Source organism: Lampris incognitus, chromosome 9, assembly GCF_029633865.1.
Source record: "Lampris incognitus isolate fLamInc1 chromosome 9, fLamInc1.hap2, whole genome shotgun sequence".
NCBI lineage: Eukaryota > Metazoa > Chordata > Actinopteri > Lampriformes > Lampridae > Lampris > Lampris incognitus.
The window spans coordinates 60,624,996-60,646,344 of record NC_079219.1 but is presented as its reverse complement, the minus strand read 5'-3'; the positions used below and the strand labels follow the sequence as shown (position 1 = coordinate 60,646,344).

General features: G+C 52.5%; 1 protein-coding gene across 1 annotated transcript in view; it reads right to left on the bottom strand.

Annotated features, from left to right (window-relative positions):
• mef2d (myocyte enhancer factor 2d) overlaps window positions 1-18,277 on the bottom strand; it is a 122,814-nt gene extending 104,537 nt beyond the window's left edge. The window contains exon 1 of the mRNA XM_056285906.1: window positions 18,189-18,277. Coding sequence (XP_056141881.1) covers window positions 18,189-18,242 — 54 coding nt within the window. The 5' untranslated portion in view covers window positions 18,243-18,277. The remainder of the gene's footprint in view (window positions 1-18,188) is intronic.
• Between the last annotated feature and the right edge of the window lie 3,072 nt (window positions 18,278-21,349).

Here is a 21,349-nt window from a genome sequence, read left to right as displayed (position 1 = left end):
GTTTAAGTTGCTGATGATATGTGCTCTCACACGCATAGGAGACATTTGTACTGGTATTATTTAGTTTGAGGAGCTGAAATTGGATTATTTGAAAAATAGCTACATGTGCTGGCATGACTCTGCTGTAAAAAAATTTGGAACCAGGTTACTGGCATTATTATGCAGACCTGTTTGGTGCATTATTTGTATATGGATCTGCAAAATGCCCGCATATCACACCATACATACTGCTGACACTTTGAGCGTTACACTAGACTATTCATGTTGTGTATGGCATTACATTACAGTCATTTAGCCGACGCTTTTATCCAAAGCGACTTACAATAAGTGCATTTAACATAGGAAAACAGGAGAACTACTAGTCATCAGAGGTCATAAGTGCATCTAAACAAGCATCTAAGAGGCAAAACCAGTGCTAAAGTAAAAGCGCAAGAAAGACATTTTTTTAAAAAAAAATGAGTGAATACAATAAGTGCTAAGAACAAGTAACAGGGTATTAGTTCTTAAAGAGGTGAGTTTTCAACCTGCGCCAAAAGATGGGCAGCGACTCCGCTGTCCTGACATCAGTGGGGAGTTCATTCCACCACTGTGGGGCCAGGACAGAAAAGAGCCGTGACCGGGTCGATCAGCAGCAGGGGCCTCTGAGCGACGGGGCAACCAGGCGTCCCGAGGCAGCAGAGCGAAGTGGTGGGGCGGGGGTGTAGGGCTTGACCATGGCCTGGAGATAGGAAGGAGCTGTTCCTTTCACTGCCCTGTAGGCCAGCACCAGAGTCTTCAACTGGATGTGAGCAGCTACTGGGAGCCAGTGTAGGGACATGAGAAGGGGAGTTGTGTGGGAGAACTTAGGGTGGTTGAACACCAGACGAGCTGAAGCTTTCTGAACAAGCTCCAGAGGTCTGATGGCCGACGGGCGCCAGCAAGGAGGGAGTTGCCGTACTCCAGCCGGAAGATGACCAGAGGCTGGATGAGCACCTGTGCCGTCTCGTCGGTGAGGAATGGGCGAATCCTCCTGATGTTATAGAGGAGAAATCTGCAGGAGCCAGCAACCCATGCAACGTTTTCAGCAAACGTCAGATGGTCATCCAGGATCACACCCAGATTCCTCACAGTCCGAGTTGGCATCACCACGGTGTTGTCAATGGTGATGGCCAAGTCTCGGTGCAGGAAACCTTTCCCCGGGAGGAACATCAGCTCTGTCTTGTCCAGATTGAGCTTCAGGTGGTGTGTCACCATCCACTCCGAGATGTCAGTCAAGCACACAGCAATGTGTGTCTCTACTTGTGTGTCAGAGGGAGGAAAGGACAAGATCAGCTGGGTGTCATCCGCATAACAATGGTAAGAGAAGTCATGTGAGCGAATAACAGAACCCAGGGATGTCGTGTACAGGCAGAAAGGAGAGGACCTAGAACCGAACCCTGTGGAACGCCTGTAGTCAGTCTGTGGGGCTCCAACACAGATCCCCTCCATGTCACCTGGTAGGAGCGACCCGTCAGGTAGGTTGCAAACATTGAGAGTGCAGAGCCTGTGACACCCAGCCGCAGGCATGTTGCCAGCCCCAGGCATGTTGCCAACTGCAGGGATGTTGGCATTTGTGTGTTGTTGCTGGTTTTGCTCTATGTGTATGGCATATTGGTATTTTCGTGTTGTTGTTGGTATGGTACATTGCAAAAGAGGGTCGGCATAATTGTTTTTCGCCTACAGCAGCGAAACACGCTGTGCCAGAAGTTAGTACACCCCAAGGATCAGGTCCCCCGGCACAAACAGAGTAATATAGTGTAGCTGTTAAGTGCCAGGAGGACTGCCGTGACTTGTACATTGGGGAAACTAAATAGACACTGGCCAAGAGGATGGCACAGCACAGGAGAGCTAACACGTCAGACCAGGACTCCAGTCTACACCATCTACAGGCCAGGACTCCACAGTCTACACCATCTACAGGCCAGTTGCCACTCTTTCAGGGATGAGGATGTGACCATCCTTGATAGGGAGAAACGCTGGTTTGAACGGGGAGTCAAAGAGGCCATCTATGTGAAGAGGGAATGACCATCCCTGAACCAAGGGGGGTCTAACAGTACATCTGTCACCATCTTACAATGCTGTGATTGCAATTATTCCCCAATCCTCTGTGAATAGTACACATGGCCATCGAAACTAGTTAATGTCTTGATGCATGCTCAATAATCCAAGTAAGAAAATCAAAGAAGGTTGAATCAGTTGCTGGATTGATTGTCCATAAGGGTATGTTCCAGGCTCCAAAATGTATGAGTTTCTGTTTCTGAGGTGGTGATCCCTCTGGATGCGGTGGTCCAGACAGGAGGTATGAGGCAGACTATTTTTAGGTCACCTTTTCTAGCCCCCTCAACAACTGGGGTGAGCAGAGTGGATCCTAAATAGGGCTGCTCAGTCGTGGGTGCAGGAGCTGAGAAGCCCCTCTGCCTCAGTCCCAGAGATTAGCGACTGATCGTACACTCACAATCTGTGTGCCAGATTGTGGCTAAAGGCTGCCAGACTTCATTGTCCTGCCACTGTCCCCTCTTCCTGATTGCCACAGGGCTTTTTTTGTGGGTTGACCCTTGCGGGAGGACGCATGTGCCTGACAGCTTTTTATGTGGAGAGGCCGATGTGCCTGCAGCCACCACACGGTCCTTGACAGTGGGTGTCCAGTGTTCAATGGCACGGAGAACCAAGACGATTGGGGACCACCCTCTGTTACAGCCTTCATCCACCTTCATTGGGATTGTGACCTGAAGACATCTTCTGTCAGTTCCGCCGTTGAGGTCTTTGTTGGATCGCGCTTTGTCTGGAACCTCCCCCTTGACTTATCCGCCTGGGGCGATCCTACCGGGAGCCAAGTTCTGGACAGCATACGTAGCTCTTGGAGTTATTAGTACACACAGATCCAGGAGAAGCACAGGCACACACACACACACACACACACACACACACACACACACACACACACATGTTTCCTAAATTTGTTGGATAAATGTTTCACATCCACAATTCCTTGTTGGATTCAAGCCACATGCATCTCTTCCAAAAAGCTAGCATGGGAAACAGAAAACTGAATTCTTATCTACACTTGCTGTTAGCCAGTCTGTTCGTTCAATAACACAAACGTATGATTTTTTCCTTTGTCCTTTTGTGTTATTTGAACAACGTTTGGACGATGTGTCCCCAGTCTCTTCACTTCCATTTTTTCCATCCAAACACATCGAGGAGAATGGATGCTTAAGTAAATAATCCACCTGGTTCATGCTAACGCCCGCGCTCACCTTCCCTGCCCCACGCTCCTCACTGCCCGTAACGTTACTCCGTACGTCCATTGTCATTGGTCAAAAGTCAGTGGCCTGAGGCCTGAATGAACGTAATCCAAATGATCAGCAAATCAAGGGGGCGTGCCACGACGCCTGCCACTCACTTACTATGAAGATGAATGGAAGCGAAGCTACTGTGTTTGGGTTGTGAAAAATAAGCCCATTTAGATATATCCAGTGTTTTTCTTATATCTTTTTTATTTATATTTTTCTAATTGTGGTTAAGTTTTAACTGCTTTCAATTATGGTTTACATGTTACCGCACATCTGCTTTAATGAAACCACACTAAATGTTGATGAGCCTATACAAAATTAAACTAAATTAAACGGATCCCAGAAAGTTGATTGAGTTCACGCAACATTCTTTGGGTCGGCCTGGTGGCCCAGTGGTTAGCATTGTTGCCTCATAGCAAGAAGGTCCTGGGTTTGAATCGCAGGCCATCCCAAGCCCTTTCTGTGTGGAGTTTACATGTTCTACCGGTGTCCTGCAGGTGCTCCGGTTTCCTCCCACCAGCAAACAGACATGCATGTTAGGGTTAATACTCCTGTCTGTGCCCCTGACCAAGGCAATGGAAAGAAGAACTGCAGTTGGTCCCTGAGTGCTGCAGCTGCCCCCTGCTCCTATACAATAGGATGGGATGCAGGAGAGAAATGTCATTGTAACATAACCACTGTACAATGACAAAAATAAAGTGGCTTCATTCTTTTCTTCTATTGGGAGAAACATGTCATCATCATCATCTAAGTGACCTCTTCAGTCTCAACTGACTGCAGGACTGGGTGTGTGTGTGTGTTTGTGTGTGTGAGTGTGTGTGTGTGTGCGTGTACAGGTATCTCCACCCTTATAAACAATACAGTGACATAAAAACCGAAACCAACGATGGGTTTCATAAGGAAACTGCCGTGACCATTAACAAGAGATACAGTGGCCACGTGTACTGTTCACAGAGGATTTGGGAATGTTTGCAATCACAGCATTGTAAGATGGCGACAGATGTACTCTTAGCCCCCCGCAGCTCACTGATGCTCATTCACTCTTCACAGAGATGGCTTTGACTCTCCATTCAAACCAGCCTCCCTCCCTATCAAGGATGTGCACATCCTCATTCTTGAAAGAGTGGCTACTGGGGGACCCGGTCCCCCGGCACAAACAGAGCAATATAGTGTACACTGTTAAGTACCAGTAGGATTGCTGTGACTTGTACATCAGGGAAACTAAACAGACACTGAGCAAGAGGATGGCAAAACACAGGAGAGCTAACACGTCAGACCAGGACTCCACAGTCTACACCATCTACAGACCAGGACTCCACAGTCTACACCATCTACAGACCAGGACTCCACAGTCTACACCATCTACAGACCAGGACTCCACAGTCTACACCATCTACAGACCAGGACTCCACAGTCTACACCATCTACAGACCAGGACTCCACAGTCTACACCATCTACAGACCAGGACTCCACAGTCTACACCATCTACAGACCAGGACTCCACAGTCTACACCATCTACAGACCAGGACTCCACAGTCTACACCATCTACAGACCAGGACTCCACAGTCTACACCATCTACAGGCCAGGACTCCACAGTCTACACCATCTACAGACCAGGACTCCACAGTCTACACCATCTACGGGCCAGTGGCCACTCTTTCAGGGATGAGGATGTGACCATCCTTAATAGGGAGGAACACTGGTTTGAACGGGGAGTCAAAGAGGCCATCTATGTGAAGAGGGAACGACCATCCCTGAACCAAGGGGGGGGGGGATCTAAGAGTACATCTGTCACCATCTTACAATGCTGTGATTACAACTAGAACCCAATCCTCTGTGAATAGTACTAGTTCATGGTCATGGCAATTTGCATATAAATTTGTATGTGAAACCGATCATTGTTTTTGGTCGTTATGCCACTGTATTGTTTATGTTAACTATGTTACTGTTGGGCGAAAGAGAAGGGGGGGGGGAAGGCATGTCCAGAGGCAGCGAGAGAGGAGGAACTTTGAATGTTGGCACTATGACTGGTGAAGGGAGAGAGCTGGCTGACATGATGGAGAGAAGAAAGGTAGGCATACTGTGTGTGCAAGAGACCAGGTGGAAGGGGAGTAAGGCCAGGAGTATCGGAGGTGGGTTCAAACTGTTCTACCATGGTGTGGATGGGAGGAGTAATGGGGTAGGGGTAATACTGAAGGAAGAGTATGTCAAGAGCGTGCTGGAGGTGAAGAGAGTGTCAGACAGAGTGATGAGTATGAAGCTGGAAATCGAAGGTGTGTTGATGAATGTTATCAGTTCATATGCCCCGCAAGTTGGGTGTGAGATGGACGAAAAAGAAGAATTCTGGAGTGAGTTGGATGACGTGGTGGAGAGGGAACCCAAGGAGGAGAGAGTGGTGATTGGAGCAGACTTCAATGGGCATGTTGGTGAAGGGAACAGGTGATGAGGAGGTGAGGGCAGGTATGTCGACATGGAGAGGAATGTGGAAGGACAGATGGTGGTAGAGTTTACGAAAAGGATGGAAATGGCTGTGGTGAATACATATTTCAAGAAGAGGGAGGAACACAGGGTGACGTACAAGAGTGCAGGAATGTGCACATTAGAGAGAAGGTTGGATGATGTGGGGATAGTGAATCAGGAAGTGCAGTGGATTAGCAAGGAGGAAGTGAGGGCAGCTATGAAGAGGATGAAGAGTGGAAAGGCAGTTGGTCCTGATGACATACCTGTGGAGGTATGGAGGTGTTTAGGAGAGATGGCAGTGGGGTTTTTAACTAGATTGTTTAACACAATCTTGGAAAGTGAGAGGAGGCCTGAGGAGTGGAGAAGAAGCATACTGGTACCGATCTTCAAGAACAAGGGTGATGTGCAGAACTGTAGCAACTACAGAGGTATAAAGTTGATCAGCCACAGCATAAAGATTTGGGAAAGAGTAATAGAAGCTAGGTTAAGAGGAGGAGAGGTGGCGATCAGCAGCAGCAGTATGGTTTCATGCCATGAAAGAGCACCACAGATGTGATGTTTGCTTTGAGAATATTGATGGAGAAGTATAGAGAAGGTCAGAAGGAGTTACATTGTGTCTTTGTAGATTTAGAGAAAGCTTATGACAGGGTGCCGAGAGAGGAGGTGTGGTATTGTATGAGGAAGTCAGCAGTTGCAGAGAAGTATGTAGGAGTGGTACAGGAAGTGTGACAGTGGTGAGGTGTGGGGTTGGAATGACAGATGGGTTCAAGGTGGAGGTGGGATTACATCAAGGATCGGCTCTGAGCCCTTCCCTGTTTGCAATGGTGATGGACAGGTTGACGGACGAGATCAGGCAGGAGTCTCCATGGATGATGATGTTCGCAGATGACAGTGTGATCTGTAGTGAGAGTAGGGTGCAGGTGGAGGAGAGCCTGGAGAGGTGGAGGTATGCACTGGAGAGAAGAGGAATGAAAGTCAGTAGGAGCAAGATGGAATACCTATGTGTGAATGAGAGGGAGGACAGTGGAATGGTGAGGATGCAAGGAGTGGAGGTGACGAAGGTGGATGAGTTTAAATACTTGGGGTCAACTGTTCAAAGTCACGGGGAGTGCAGAAGAGAGGTGAAGAAGAGAGTGCAGGCAGGGTGGAGTGGGTGGAGAAGAGTGTCAGGAGTGATGTGTGACAGAAGGGTACCAGCAAGAGTTAAAGGGAAGGTTTACAAGATGGTAGTGAGACAGTGGCACTGATGAAAAGACCGGAGGTGGAGCTGGAGGTGGCCAATAAACGCTGTGTCCAGATGAGCTGATTCAGCTTTCTGGGTTGTCCGTACCTGGATTACTGAGCATCAAGGCAGATTAAACCGAGCTGCAGCGAGTCAGACCGGGGGAAACGGGACAAACACCGCGAGTCTAAGACTGTGCAGGGGACAGTGTGAAAATGAGGACAATGGCTGATGTTATTTTAAGTAGAAAGTGTATGGAGGGTCATCAGAGGAGAGCAATTAGGAATATGACCAACACAGCATCTAAACATATAAATGCTCTCTCTCTCTCTCTCTCTCTGTATATATATATATATATATATATATATATATATATATATATATATATATATATATATATATATATTTATATCCAGCCATCCATTATCCAAACCGCTTATCCTGCTCTCAGGATCGCAGGGATGCTGGAGCCTATCCCAGCAGTCATTGGGCGGCAGGCGGGGACACACCCTGGACAGGCCGCCAGGCCATCACACACACACACACACACACACATTCACACCTAGACACAATGTAGTAGGGCCATCCACCTGACCTACATGTCCTTCGGACTGTGGGAGGAAACCGGACCCCCGGAGGAAACCCACGCACATATGAGGAGAACATGCAAACTCCACACAGAGGACGACCCGGGACGACCCCCAAGGTTGGACTACCCCGGGGCTCGAACCCACGACCTTCTTGCTGTGAGGCAACCGTGCTGACCACTGATATATATATGTGTGTGTGTGTGTGTGTGTGTGTGTATGTATATATGTGTATATATATGTGTATATGTATATATCTCACACACACACACACACACACACTCCCACCCTCACCCACTTTCTCTGACATACTTTCTCTCACTCTCTCGCCGACTGACTCACTTCTCTCTGTATCTCTCTCCTTCACTCTGGCTGACTCCTTAACATGAACACCCGGACACACACACACACACACACACACACACACACACACACACACACACACACACACACACACACACACACATATAACCCCCGCAGACACACACAACATCATGTGGGAGCACACAACGTGTGAACAAACAGCAGATAAGAAAGGTGCTGGGGAGCAGGGGACTCTGGGTAATTAAGGATGTCAACAGCAAGGCCCCCTGGTACTCTGGCTGGAATTTACAATGCAGAGAGAGCTGGCTTTGTTTGGATTAAACAAGCAGGATCTCTCTCTCTCTCTCTGTCTCTCTCTCTCTGTCTGTCTGTCTGTCTGTCTGTCTGTCTGTCTCTCTGTATCAGTCTCCGTCTCTCTCTGTCTCTCTGTCTCCATCTGTCTGTCTGTCTGTCTGTCTGTCTGTCTGTCTGTCTGTCTGTCTGTCTGTCTGTATGTCTCTCTCTCTGTCTGTATGTGTGTGTCTCCGTCTCTCTCTGTCTCTCTGTCTGTCTGTCTGTATCTCTGTATCAGTCTCCGTCTCTCTCTGTCTGTCTGTCTGTGTGTGTGTGTGTGTGTCTCTCTGTCTGTCTGTCTGTCTGTATGTGTGTGTCTCTCTGTCTCTCTCTCTGTCTGTATGTGTGTGTCTCTCTGTCTGTCTGTCTGTCTGTCTGTCTGTCTGTCTGTCTGTCTGTATCAGTCTCCGTCTCTCTCTGTCTCTCTGTCTGTCTGTCTGTCTGTCTCTCTGTATCAGTCTCCGTCTCTCTCTGTCTCTCTGTCTGTCTGTCTGTCTCTCTGTATCAGTCTCCGTCTCTCTCTGTCTCTCTGTCTCCGTCTGTCTGTCTGTCTGTCTGTCTGTCTGTATGTGTGTGTCTCTCTGTCTGTCTGTCTCTCTCTCTCTCTGTCTCGCTGTCTCTCTGTCTCTCTGTCTCTCTCTCTCTCTCTCTGTGTGTCTCTCTGTCTCTCTGTCTGTCTGTCTCTCTCTCTCTCTCTCTGTGTGTCTCTCTGTCTCTCTGTCTGTCTCTTTGTCTCTCTCTGTGTGTCTCTGTCTGCCTCTGTGTGTGTGTGTGTCTCTCTCTCATACACACAGATAAAGAGTGGGACTGAAATAAAGACAGACAGGCAGACAGCATGAGACAGAGAGACAGAAAGAGAAGGGAAGACAGATATAAGTGGTAAATGAGGAATAGACAGCAAAAGAACTCTGAGCTGCTGTGTCTCCACCTTTCCTCACATCCATCTTTCCATCTGATGCATCTCTCAGCGCTCTCTCTCTCTCTCTCTCAGCCTCTTTCTCCTCACCCCTCTTTAAACCGTCTGTTATTCTCTACCCCTCGTTTTCTCTTTCTGTTGCACACTCCCTCCCTCCCTCCCTCCCTCCCTCCCCCCCTCGCTCACTCACTGCTTCCTGCTGCTGCAAATCAAATTATATTGGGGTCGTATCCACGGGCAACCGAATCCCCCCAGCCCCTCCCCTCCCCCTACAATTCTCACCTCATCACACACTGCTTCCATCATCTTGCCCTCCCTCCCTCCCTCCCTCCCTCCCGCCCCATCGCTCCCTCTCTCATCTCCATATCTCCCTCTCCTCGAGCTCTCATCAAGTTTCTTTTTCTCTTTACTGCCATCGCTCCTCTCACCACTTTCTCTTCCCTTCTCCCTCCCGTCTCTCTCCCCCCCGCCCCCACACACACACACATACACACACAGGATATGTGTGGTTGCCATGACCTCGGGGATAAACAAGTTGAAGGTAAGTGACGTGAGGAGGAGAACTTGCCAGGTTACCATGGGCAACTAAAGAAGAAGACGTGAGAGAAACAAGAGCAGAAAGGAGCGACTTGTTTCATTCCTGTTTGTGTACCTGTGTGTGTGTGTGTGTGTGTGTGTGTGTGTGTGTGTGTGTGTGTGTGTAAGTGTGCGGTCATACGACCGGTGCATCAGGAAACCACACTGACAACCGCGGCCTCCTCTCGCTCCTCACAAGTTGTCAGCCTGTCTTCCTACTGAAGGCTTGCAGTCTGCCACCACGCTGGAGAGCCTGAACGATAAAACACGTCTTTACTGCCACGACCTGCTCTTCACACCAGCACCGAGGAGGCAGCTCCTCACCAGCCCCGAGGGAGCAGCTCCACACCAGCACCGAGGAGGCAGCTCCACACCAGCACCGAGGAGGCAGCTCCTCACCAGCCCCGAGGGAGCAGCTCCACACCAGCACCGAGGAGGCAGCTCCTCACCAGCACCGAGGGAGCAGCTCCACACCAGCACCGAGGAGGCCGCTCCACACCAGCCCCGAGGGAGCAGCTCCTCACCAGCACCGAGGAGGCAGCTCCTCACCAGCCCCGAGGGAGCAGCTCCACACCAGCACCGAGGAGGCAGCTCCACACCAGCACCGAGGAGGCAGCTCCTCACCAGCCCCGAGGGAGCAGCTCCACACCAGCACCGAGGAGGCAGCTCCACACCAGCACCGAGGGAGCAGCTCCACACCAGCACCGAGGAGGCCGCTCCACACCAGCCCCGAGGGAGCAGCTCCACACCAGCACCGAGGAGGCCGCTCCACACCAGCCCCGAGGGAGCAGCTCCACACCAGCACCGAGGAGGCCACTCCACACCAGCCCCGAGGGAGCAGCTCCACACCAGCACCGAGGGAGCAGCTCCACACCAGCACCGAGGGAGCAGCTCCACACCAGCACCGAGGGAGCAGCTCCACACCAGCACCGAGGGAGCAGCTCCTCACCAGCACCGAGGAGGCAGCTCCTCACCAGCACCGAGGAGGCAGCTCCACACCAGCCCCGAGGGAGCAGCTCCACACCAGCACCGAGGGAGCAGCTCCACACCAGCACCGAGGGAGCAGCTCCACACCAGCACCGAGGAGGCAGCTCCTCACCAGCCCCGAGGAGGCAGCTCCTCACCAGCACTGAGGAGGCAGCTCCTCACCAGCCCCGAGGGAGCAGCTCCACACCAGCACCGAGGAGGCCGCTCCTCACCAGCCCCGAGGGAGCAGCTCCACACCAGCACCGAGGAGGCCGCTCCACACCAGCCCCGAGGGAGCAGCTCCACACCAGCACCGAGGAGGCAGCTCCTCACCAACCCCGAGGGAGCAGCTCCACACCAGCACCGAGGAGGCAGCTCCTCACCAGCCCCGAGGGAGCAGCTCCACACCAGCACCGAGGAGGCCGCTCCACACCAGCCCCGAGGGAGCAGCTCCACACCAGCCCCGAGGAGGCAGCTCCTCACCAGCACCGAGGAGGCAGCTCCACACCAGCAACGAGGAGGCAGCTCCTCACCAGCCCCGAGGGAGCAGCTCCACACCAGCACCGAGGAGGCAGCTCCACACCAGCACCGAGGAGGCAGCTCCTCACCAGCACCGAGGAGGCAGCTCCTCACCAGCACCGAGGAGGCAGCTCCTCACCAGCACCGAGGGAGCAGCTCCACACCAGCACCGAGGAGGCAGCTCCACACCAGCACCGAGGAGGCAGCTCCTCACCAGCCCCGAGGGAGCAGCTCCACACCAGCACCGAGGAGGCAGCTCCTCACCAGCCCCGAGGAGGCAGCTCCTCACCAGCCCCGAGGGAGCAGCTCCACACCAGCCCCGAGGAGGCAGCTCCTCACCAGCACCGAGGAGGCAGCTCCTCACCAGCCCGGAGGGAGCAGCTCCACACCAGCACCGAGGGAGCAGCTCCACACCAGCACCGAGGGAGCAGCTCCACACCAGCACCGAGGAGGCAGCTCCTCACCAGCACCAAGGAGGCAGCTCCACACCAGCACCGAGGAGGCAGCTCCTCACCAGCACCGAGGGAGCAGCTCCTCACCAGCACCGAGGAGGCAGCTCCACACCAGCACCGAGGGAGCAGCTCCACACCAGCACCGAGGAGGCAGCTCCTCACCAGCACCGAGGAGGCAGCTCCTCACCAGCCCCGAGGGAGCAGCTCCACACCAGCACCGAGGAGGCAGCTCCTCACCAGCCCCGAGGGAGCAGCTCCACACCAGCACCGAGGGGGCAGCTCCACACCAGCACCGAGGAGGCAGCTCCTCACCAGCACCGAGGAGGCAGCTCCACACCAGCACCGAGGAGGCAGCTCCTCACCAGCCCCGAGGGAGCAGCTCCACACCAGCACCGAGGAGGCAGCTCCACACCAGCACCGAGGGAGCAGCTCCACACCAGCACCGAGGAGGCAGCTCCTCACCAGCCCCGAGGAGGCAGCTCCTCACCAGCACCGAGGAGGCAGCTCCTCACCAGCACCGAGGAGGCAGCTCCACACCAGCACCGAGGAGGCAGCTCCACACCAGCACCGAGGAGGCAGCTCCTCACCAGCACCGAGGAGGCAGCTCCACACCAGCACCGAGGAGGCAGCTCCTCACCAGCCCCGAGGAGGCAGCTCCGCACCAGCACCGAGGGAGCAGCTCCGCACCAGCACCGAGGGAGCAGCTCCTCACCAGCCCCGAGGGAGCAGCTCCACACCAGCACCGAGGGAGCAGCTCCACACCAGCACCGAGGGAGCAGCTCCACACCAGCACCGAGGGAGCAGCTCCACACCAGCACCGAGGAGGCAGCTCCACACCAGCACCGAGGAGGCAGCTCCTCACCAGCACCGAGGGAGCAGCTCCACACCAGCACCGAGGGAGCAGCTCCACACCAGCACCGAGGGAGCAGCTCCACACCAGCACCGAGGAGGCAGCTCCACACCAGCACCGAGGAGGCAGCTCCTCACCAGCACCGAAGAGGCAGCTCCACACCAGCACCGAGGGAGCAGCTCCACACCAGCACCGAGGAGGCAGCTCCTCACCAGCACCGAGGGAGCAGCTCCACACCAGCACCGAGGGAGCAGCTCCACACCAGCACCGAGGGAGCAGCTCCACACCAGCACCGAGGAGGCAGCTCCACACCAGCACCGAGGAGGCAGCTCCTCACCAGCACCGAAGAGGCAGCTCCACACCAGCACCGAGGGAGCAGCTCCACACCAGCACCGAGGAGGCAGCTCCACACCAGAACCGAGGGAGCAGCTCCACACCAGCACCGAGGGAGCAGCTCCTCACCAGCACCGAGGGAGCAGCTCCTCACCAGCACCGAGGGAGCAGCTCCACACCAGCACCGAGGGAGCAGCTTCATGAGCTGTCAGGGTTTACTAGTCTGTGGACATTAATTCTTGACAAAACCAGTGAAGTAATGTGTGGTGTTCTACTCAGCAGGACTCGTGGTGTGGATGCAGGACTGAGCACGTGATGAACGGGTTCTACTCAGCAGGACTCGTGGTGTGGATGCAGGACTGAGCATGTGATGAACGGGTTCTACTCAACAGGACTCGTGGTGTGGATGCAGGACTGAGCATGTGATGAACGGGTTCTACTCAGCAGGACTCGTGGTGTGGATGCAGGACTGAGCACGTGATGAACGGGTTCTATTCAGCAGGACTCGTGGTGTGGATGCAGGACTGAGCACGTGATGAACGGGTTCTACTCAGCAGGACTCGTGGTGTGGATGCAGGACTGAGCACGTGATGAACGGGTTCTACTCAGCAGGACTCGTGGTGTGGATGCAGGACTGAGCACGTGATGAACGGGTTCTACTAAGCAGGACTCGTGGTGTGGATGCAGGACTGAGCACGTGATGAACGGGTACTACTCAGCAGGACTCGTGGTGTGGATGCAGGACTGAGCACGTGATGAACGGGTTCTACTCAGCAGGACTCGTGGCGTGGATGCAGGACTGAGCAAGTGATGAACGGGTTCTACTCAGCAGGACTCGTGGTGTGGATGCAGGACTGAGCATGTGATGAACGGGTTCTACTCAGCAGGACTCGTGGTGTGGATGCAGGACTGAGCATGTGATGAACGGGTTCTACTCAGCAGGACTCGTGGTGTGGATGCAGGTCTGAGCAAGTGATGAACGGGTTCTACTCAGCAGGACTCGTGGCGTGGATGCAGGACTGAGCATGTGATGAACGGGTTCTACTCAGCAGGACTCGTGGCGTGGATGCAGGACTGAGCACGTGATGAACGGGTTCTACTCAGCAGGACTCGTGGTGTGGATGCAGGACTGAGCACGTGATGAACGGGTTCTACTCAGCAGGACTCGTGGTGTGGATGCAGGACTGAGCACGTGATGAACGGGTTCTACTCAGCAGGACTCGTGGCGTGGATGCAGGACTGAGCAAGTGATGAACAGGTTCTACTCAGCAGGACTCGTGGTGTGGATGCAGGACTGAGCATGTGATGAACGGGTTCTACTCAGCAGGACTCGTGGTGTGGATGCAGGACTGAGCATGTGATGAACGGGTTCTACTCAGCAGGACTCGTGGTGTGGATGCAGGACTGAGCACGTGATGAACGGGTTCTACTCAGCAGGACTCGTGGTGTGGATGCAGGACTGAGCACGTGATGAACGGGTTCTACTCAGCAGGACTCGTGGTGTGGATGCAGGACTGAGCATGTGATGAACGGGTTCTACTCAGCAGGACTCGTGGTGTGGATGCAGGACTGAGCACGTGATGAACGGGTTCTACTCAGCAGGACTCGTGGTGTGGATGCAGGACTGAGCATGTGATGAACGGGTTCTACTCAGCAGGACTCGTGGTGTTGATGCAGGACTGAGCACGTGATGAACGGGTTCTACTCAGCAGGACTCGTGGCGTGGATGCAGGACTGAGCACGTGATGAACGGGTTCTACTCAGCAGGACTCGTGGTGTGGATGCAGGACTGAGCACGTGATGAACGGGTTCTACTCAGCAGGACTCGTGGTGTGGATGCAGGACTGAGCATGTGATGAACGGGTTCTACTCAGCAGGACTTGTGGTGTGGATGCAGGACTGAGCACGTGATGAACGGGTTCTACTCAGCAGGACTCGTGGTGTGGATGCAGGACTGAGCATGTGATGAACGGGTTCTACTCAGCAGGACTCGTGGCGTGGATGCAGGACTGAGCACGTGATGAATGGGTTCTACTCAGCAGGACTCGTGGTGTGGATGCAGGACTGAGCACGTGATGAACGGGTTCTACTCAGCAGGACTCGTGGCGTGGATGCAGGACTGAGCACGTGATGAACGGGTTCTGTTACAACACGATGTGTGTCAGCAGGGACCGGTGCTGCATTGTTTTTAAGACCAGTATTGGAGGTTTCAGAACCGGTCCTGACAGAAAAAACAATAAGCATTCACAACACAGGACAGGTTGACCTCTGGTGACCTCCTCAAACACATCCTGTCTGAAATGCTGCTACAGTGGCGGCGGCTGCTGAAAAAGGTTTTTTTTGGGGGGGGGCAGTTTACCTTGGTGCAGCCCACCTGCCAGCTGCTTTACTGTCCACACAGTCACAGAGGTATTCAGAAGGACCATGTGGCCTGTAGATTTTATCAGGGTTGGTAGACGGTGGATGATTGACAGTCGAGACGAGGCGTGATGGTGGGTGTGAACATGATTGACAGCCACGAGAATTGTCCAATCACATTAGATCAAAAAACATTAAAACAATACCAAGTCGCTGCCAATAAAAGTGGGAGTGTCTGGGGTGGCACAGAACAGCGCCCCCTGGAAAACCTGAAGAAACCGATCAGACAGCAGCCTCAGGTCACCTGCTCACCACAAGTCTGAGGGCTTACATAAGGTATGGTTTGGCCGGCGCCCCTCACCCAGGAAGTATATGTATTCAGACAGGAAGTATATGTATTCAGACAGGAAGTATATGTATTCAGACAGGAAGTATATGTATTCAGACAGGAACCAACCAACCCAGTATTTCGGGCTGCTGACAGGCGCCCACAGACTGACGACACTGTTATCTCATCATTATTTGCATCACACACCTACATTATATCTAACATGTTTAAGTAGACTTTCATCTCTTGGTGTTTGAAGGGGGCGGTGCCCCAGCGCCCTGTACTGGCCGGCCGGCCCTGGTTTGTGTATTATATTATTTGTATATTGTATATGTGAACTTGCTGCCGATGTTCATTTAGCATCTCCCAGTGGACACGTAGGAGGAGGACGGGCTCCATGTCCTCCACGTTTCATTCGCTTCCTGTTGCAAACCTCAGCGTTTACTCGACGAAGCTCTGCATACTGAAATATTCTCTGTGGCTCACGACTCTTCAAGTAACATATTTCTACCGTACTGTAAAAACCACTAGGGGTCATAACGACATTAGCCCCATCGTCAGGTTGATGTGGGTCTGACCCCCAAGGTCGGAGGTTAGATCTGCAGGGGACAGACTCACTGACCACAGTCTAGCCAGGGAAAAGGACAGACACACAAAACACCTTGGCTACCAAAAGAGCAAAGCATATGTGGTCAGTGTACGGCAGGTGAGGTGGAGACCGAGATGCACTTCCTGCTAAATTGTGAGACATTCCAGAACATAAGAGAAAAACACCAGGAGACATCTGAAAACCAGATTCCAACTGTTCTACTGCTGGATGAGAAAGAACAATGACCACTTATTTTAGGAGAGGGTCAAAGGTCACACTTTGGGGCACAATGTGTGTCAGAATACCCTAGCCCAAAGGTCGGTGAGTGACCAAAACACTGTCAGTTACCGTCAGTTGCTGTTCAAGTGCTGTGCCATGTTTCTACCAGTTGTGCGTAGTATTCCTTTCTCCGTGTGTTTGATTGTTCATTTGTTGTGTTGGTCCTCTGCTGACCTGTTTCACTGTCACCTGCCTCGGCAGCCTTGTGGTGACGCAGTCAGGCCAAGAAAGCATCGCTGAGTTGACCTGACATGCGATGTGTGTGATGAAGGCCGTGAGTCTTCCTCTGCCGTGGCTTCACAGAGGAGCTGGGCGGCTAACAGCGTGGAGCATGCTAACTGCTAACTGCTAACTGCTAACTGCTAACTGCTGCACTGCTGCAAAATGTAGGTCAAAAAATGTCATCGGCAGGGATTTGCCCCACGGAGCGAGGGGAAATATCCACCGCCTGTTAACGCCCAGTCCCCGTCAGTAGGACAGCGGTTGTGTGTCTGTACAACCAAACCAGCACATGACCTGTCTGACAACACTGTCCCCACACCTGATACCCTGCAGAACCAGAACCACCTCCCACCACCAGCTGCTGGGATTGTGTGCTGGTGAATAACAAGCCACCATCCACCCTGAGACCCCGGAGGTGTAGGCTGCTCCCCGCTATGGAAACGGCTCCCTGTAAGATGGATGAGAGGAAAACCCAGGAGGAGTTTTCAGAGCCTACGGCCACCAAGCTTCTAAGTTGCTCAGATCTTACTCAGCCCAGGACCCTGTCCCCGTCTCTCTCTCCCTCTCTCTCTGTCTGTCTCTCTCTGTCTGTCTGTCTGTCTCTCCCTCTCTCTCTGTCTGTCTGTCTGTCTGTCTCTCTCTGTCTGTCTGTCTGTCTCTGTCTCTCTCTCTGTCTGTCTGTCTGTCTGTCTCTCTCTGTCTGTCTGTCTGTCTCTGTCTCTCTCTCTGTCTGTCTGTCTGTCTGTCTGTCTCTCCCTCTCTCTCTGTCTGTCTGTCTGTCTGTCTCTCTCTCTCTGTCTGTCTCTCTCTGTCTCTCTCTCTCCCTCTCTCTCTCTCTGTCTCTCTCTGTCTGTCTGTCTGTCTGTCTGTCTGTCTGTCTGTCTGTCTGTCTGTCTGTCTCTCTCTCTCTGTCTGTCTCTCTCTGTCTCTCTCTCTCCCTCTCTCTCTCTCTGTCTGTCTGTCTGTCTGTCTGTCTGTCTGTCTGTCTGTCTGTCTGTCTGTCTGTCTCTCTCTCTCTCTCTCTGTCTTTCTATTGGTCTCTCTCTGTCTTTCTGTCTCTCTCTCTGTGTCTCTCTCTCTCTCTGTCTCTCTGTCTCTTTCTGTCTGTCTCTCTATCTGTCTGCTGGTTTCAAGGCGGGAGCGTCAAATCCATTACTGGGTTTGCTCAATGCAGCAGTCCATTTAGCAGCGGACTCATGTCAGACGGATCATTTACCCTCCCATCCTCTTCTGGCCATGTCGCTGATGTAACCAGAGACATTTGTTTGAGGCGAGGGGGTCACATCCTCCCTCTTCTGACTGAAAAAGAGAGTGGGGGGACGGAGGAACTCTGTGATGGCCGTGTGGAATCATGTGACCTCCATGAAATACAGCCCCATTGTTTTGCTGTGGCACAATACACCGCTAGCATGCACAACACCAGCCAGCCCCATGGTCATGGTCATGGTCATGGTCATGGGCTGCTACATGGCATGGAGATATGCTACAGCTCCACACACACACACACACACACACACACACACACACACACACACACACACACACACACACGTTCTAACCTGTCTGTTGCGCTCGTCTGTGATCCTTTGGATCTGAATCTTTTTCCTCCCCATGATGTTGGTGTGTGTGTGGGAGTAGGGGAGGGGGGAGGGTCAGGGGGGACGTGGAAAAGTAAGGGGTCAAAGGTCCGAGGCTCGGCACTGGAGTTGTTGCTGTTTGTCCTCCTCTGTAAGTCTATTCTCTCTCGCTCTCTTGGCTCCACCTGTCTGAAGCAGATGGACTGGAGCGACGACCTTTACCCCCGTCAGTTCAGATCTGAAGAAAAGAGAAACCCGTCGGGGAGGAGGAGAGGAAGTACGGGTGTCAGGTCTTTGGTTCCCCCTCCTCAAATCATGGTCCTGTGCTGGGGGTTGGTCATCTAGGAGCGGGCAGAACTGGGCTCCTCGACCCTCCTGTTCATTTGGAGTTGAGCTGGGCTGCTCCTGGAAAACAGAACAGAGAAGCTCATCAGGACTCAACATGAGGTACTGCTTATTTATTCATTCGTTTGTTTGTTTGTTTGTTTGTTTATTTATTTATTTATTTATCTACTTATTTACTTGCAGCGGTCTGTCAAAACTCCAAACTTCATGTCAATAACACTGGTATATATATTTGGCAATGGCTAATCTGTAGGTTCTAACCTGCTTGTTCCAAATAAACCATCATCTGGTGTATTCTATTCTTCCAGTCTTTCCACATATCCCAAATACCAACACCACCTTTTGGTTGGAGTACAGCCACAAACAAGAGAACTACCACATCCACACTGCCCTGACCCCATGCTGAGATGTTGTGACCCCATGCTGAGATGTTGTGACCCCTTGCTGAGATGTTGTGACCCCATGCTGAGATGTTGTGACCCCATGTTGACATGTTGTGACCCCATGCTGAGATGTTGTGACCCCATGTTGACATGTTGTGACCCCATGCTGAGATGTTGTGACCCCATGCTGAGATGTTGTGACCCCATGCTGACATGTTGTGACCCCATGCTGACATGTTGTGACCCCATGCTGACATGTTGTGACCCCATGCTGACATGTTGTGACCCCATGCTGAGATGTTGTGACCCCATGCTGACATGTTGTGACCCCATGCTGACATGTTGTGACCCCATGCTGACATGTTGTGACCCCATGCTGAGATGTTGTGACCCCATGCTGAAATGTTGTGACCCCATGCTGAGATGTTGTGACCCCATGCTGACATGTTGTGACCCCATGCTGACATGTTGTGACCCCATGCTGACATGTTGTGACCCCATGCTGAGATGTTGTGACCCCATGCTGAGATGTTGTGGAGGCTTGTAGCTCATTAACTCCTGAGGGCCCTGACACACCAGGCCCACGGTCGGCCGTCGGCCAGTGTCGGGCCGTGGGCGAGCGTCTGTGACCCTAGTTTTTGCGGTGTGCCCTGCCCTGTTGGCACTAGTCAGACCCCTGTTGGCAGTTTTTTGGCTTATTCAGCATGTTGAATGGGTGGAGCCCGTCAGTGAGAGAGATCACTCTGATTGGCTGTTCAGCTTAGCAAATCAGTGCAGAGCGTACATGCTAGCTGGCCGTGGGCTGTAGTCTCTGCGGTGTGTTCAAGTGCTACTTTTTGGCCCAGACGGCAGGCGGCGTGAGGCGACGCGGCAGTCGGCCTTCATCGCCGCTAGTGGGTTTGCAGATGGAGTGCAGCCATCTTTAATTGTGGGACCACATGGAAAATGTTGTGTCAGTTTTGCCAGTGTCACCAAGAACACAGACAGACACGGTTTTTGGCCAAACCTTTAAGCTAGTTTGGAGTAATGGACAAGTGGCAAAGAGGAGAAGAGGAAAAAGGAGTTTGTTTGACCCCGTCCAGCCTGATACCAACACCGTCCTGGACTGGACTTCTCTACATGTGGCTGTTGGAGCAACAGAAGGAACGGCCTCGTGCATGAATCATGCATACACACAGAACTGATCTGAAATTGTGTGTGTGAACAATTTAAGATCAATTCTGTGGCGTTCATCAACACTGGTGTACTTCCTGCTTGTTCTTAGGTGAGATCGAGATTCACGAGTGCCCTAAACACACACATGCCGTACACACCAACACAACTTGTGTTTTGTGCTGTGAAAAACTGAATGAATGACGATTTATTTTGAACATGTAAACAAGCAGGATATAACACACAGATAATGCATTCATTCGTTCATTCGTTCATTCGTTCATTCATTCATTCATTCATCATCAGCCACTTCTCCGGGGTGGGGTCGCGGTGGCAGCAAGCTAAGTAGGACACTCCAGACGTCCCTCTCCCCAGCAACGCCCTCCAGCTCCTCCTGGGGGATCCCAAGGCGTCCCCAGGCCAGACTGGACATGTAGTCCCTCCAGAGAGTTCTGGGTCTACCCCGGGGTCTCCTCCCAGTTGGACGTGCCCCGTAAACCTCCAAAGGAAGGAGCCCAGGAGGCATCCTGATCAGATGCCCGGACCACCTCAACTGGCTCCTTTCATCGTGAAGGAGCAGCGGCTCTACTCCGAGCTCCCTCCAGATGTGTGAGCTCCTCCTCCTATCTCTAAGGCTGAGCCCAGACTCCCTACGGAGGAAACTCATTTCAGCCGCTTGTATCTGTGATCTCACCCTTTCTGTCACTACCCAAAGCTCATGACCATAGGTGAGGGGTGGAACCAAGACTGACTGGTACATTGAGAGCTTTGCCTTCCACCTCAGCTCCCTCTTCACCACAACGGTCCGGTACAACGTCCACATTACTGCTGATGCTGCACCAACCAATCCACCTGTCAATCTCCCGCTCCATCCCCGTACACGTGTGTACATGTGTATGAGTGTGTGTGTACATGTGTATGAGTGTGTATACATGTGTATGAGTGCGTGTGTACATGTGTATGAGTGTGTATACATGTGTATGAGTGCGTGTGTACATGTGTATGAGTGTGTATACATGTGTATGACTGTGTATACATGTGTATGAGTGTGTATACATGTGTATGTGCGAGTGTGTATACATGTGTATGAGTGCGTGTGTACATGTGTATGAGTGTGTGTATACAGTGTATGAGTGTGTATACATGTGTATGAGTGTGTGTATACATGTGTATGGGTGTGTATACATGTGTATGAGTGTGTATACATGTGTATGAGTGCGTGTGTACATTGTATGAGTGTGTATACATGTGTATGACTGTGTA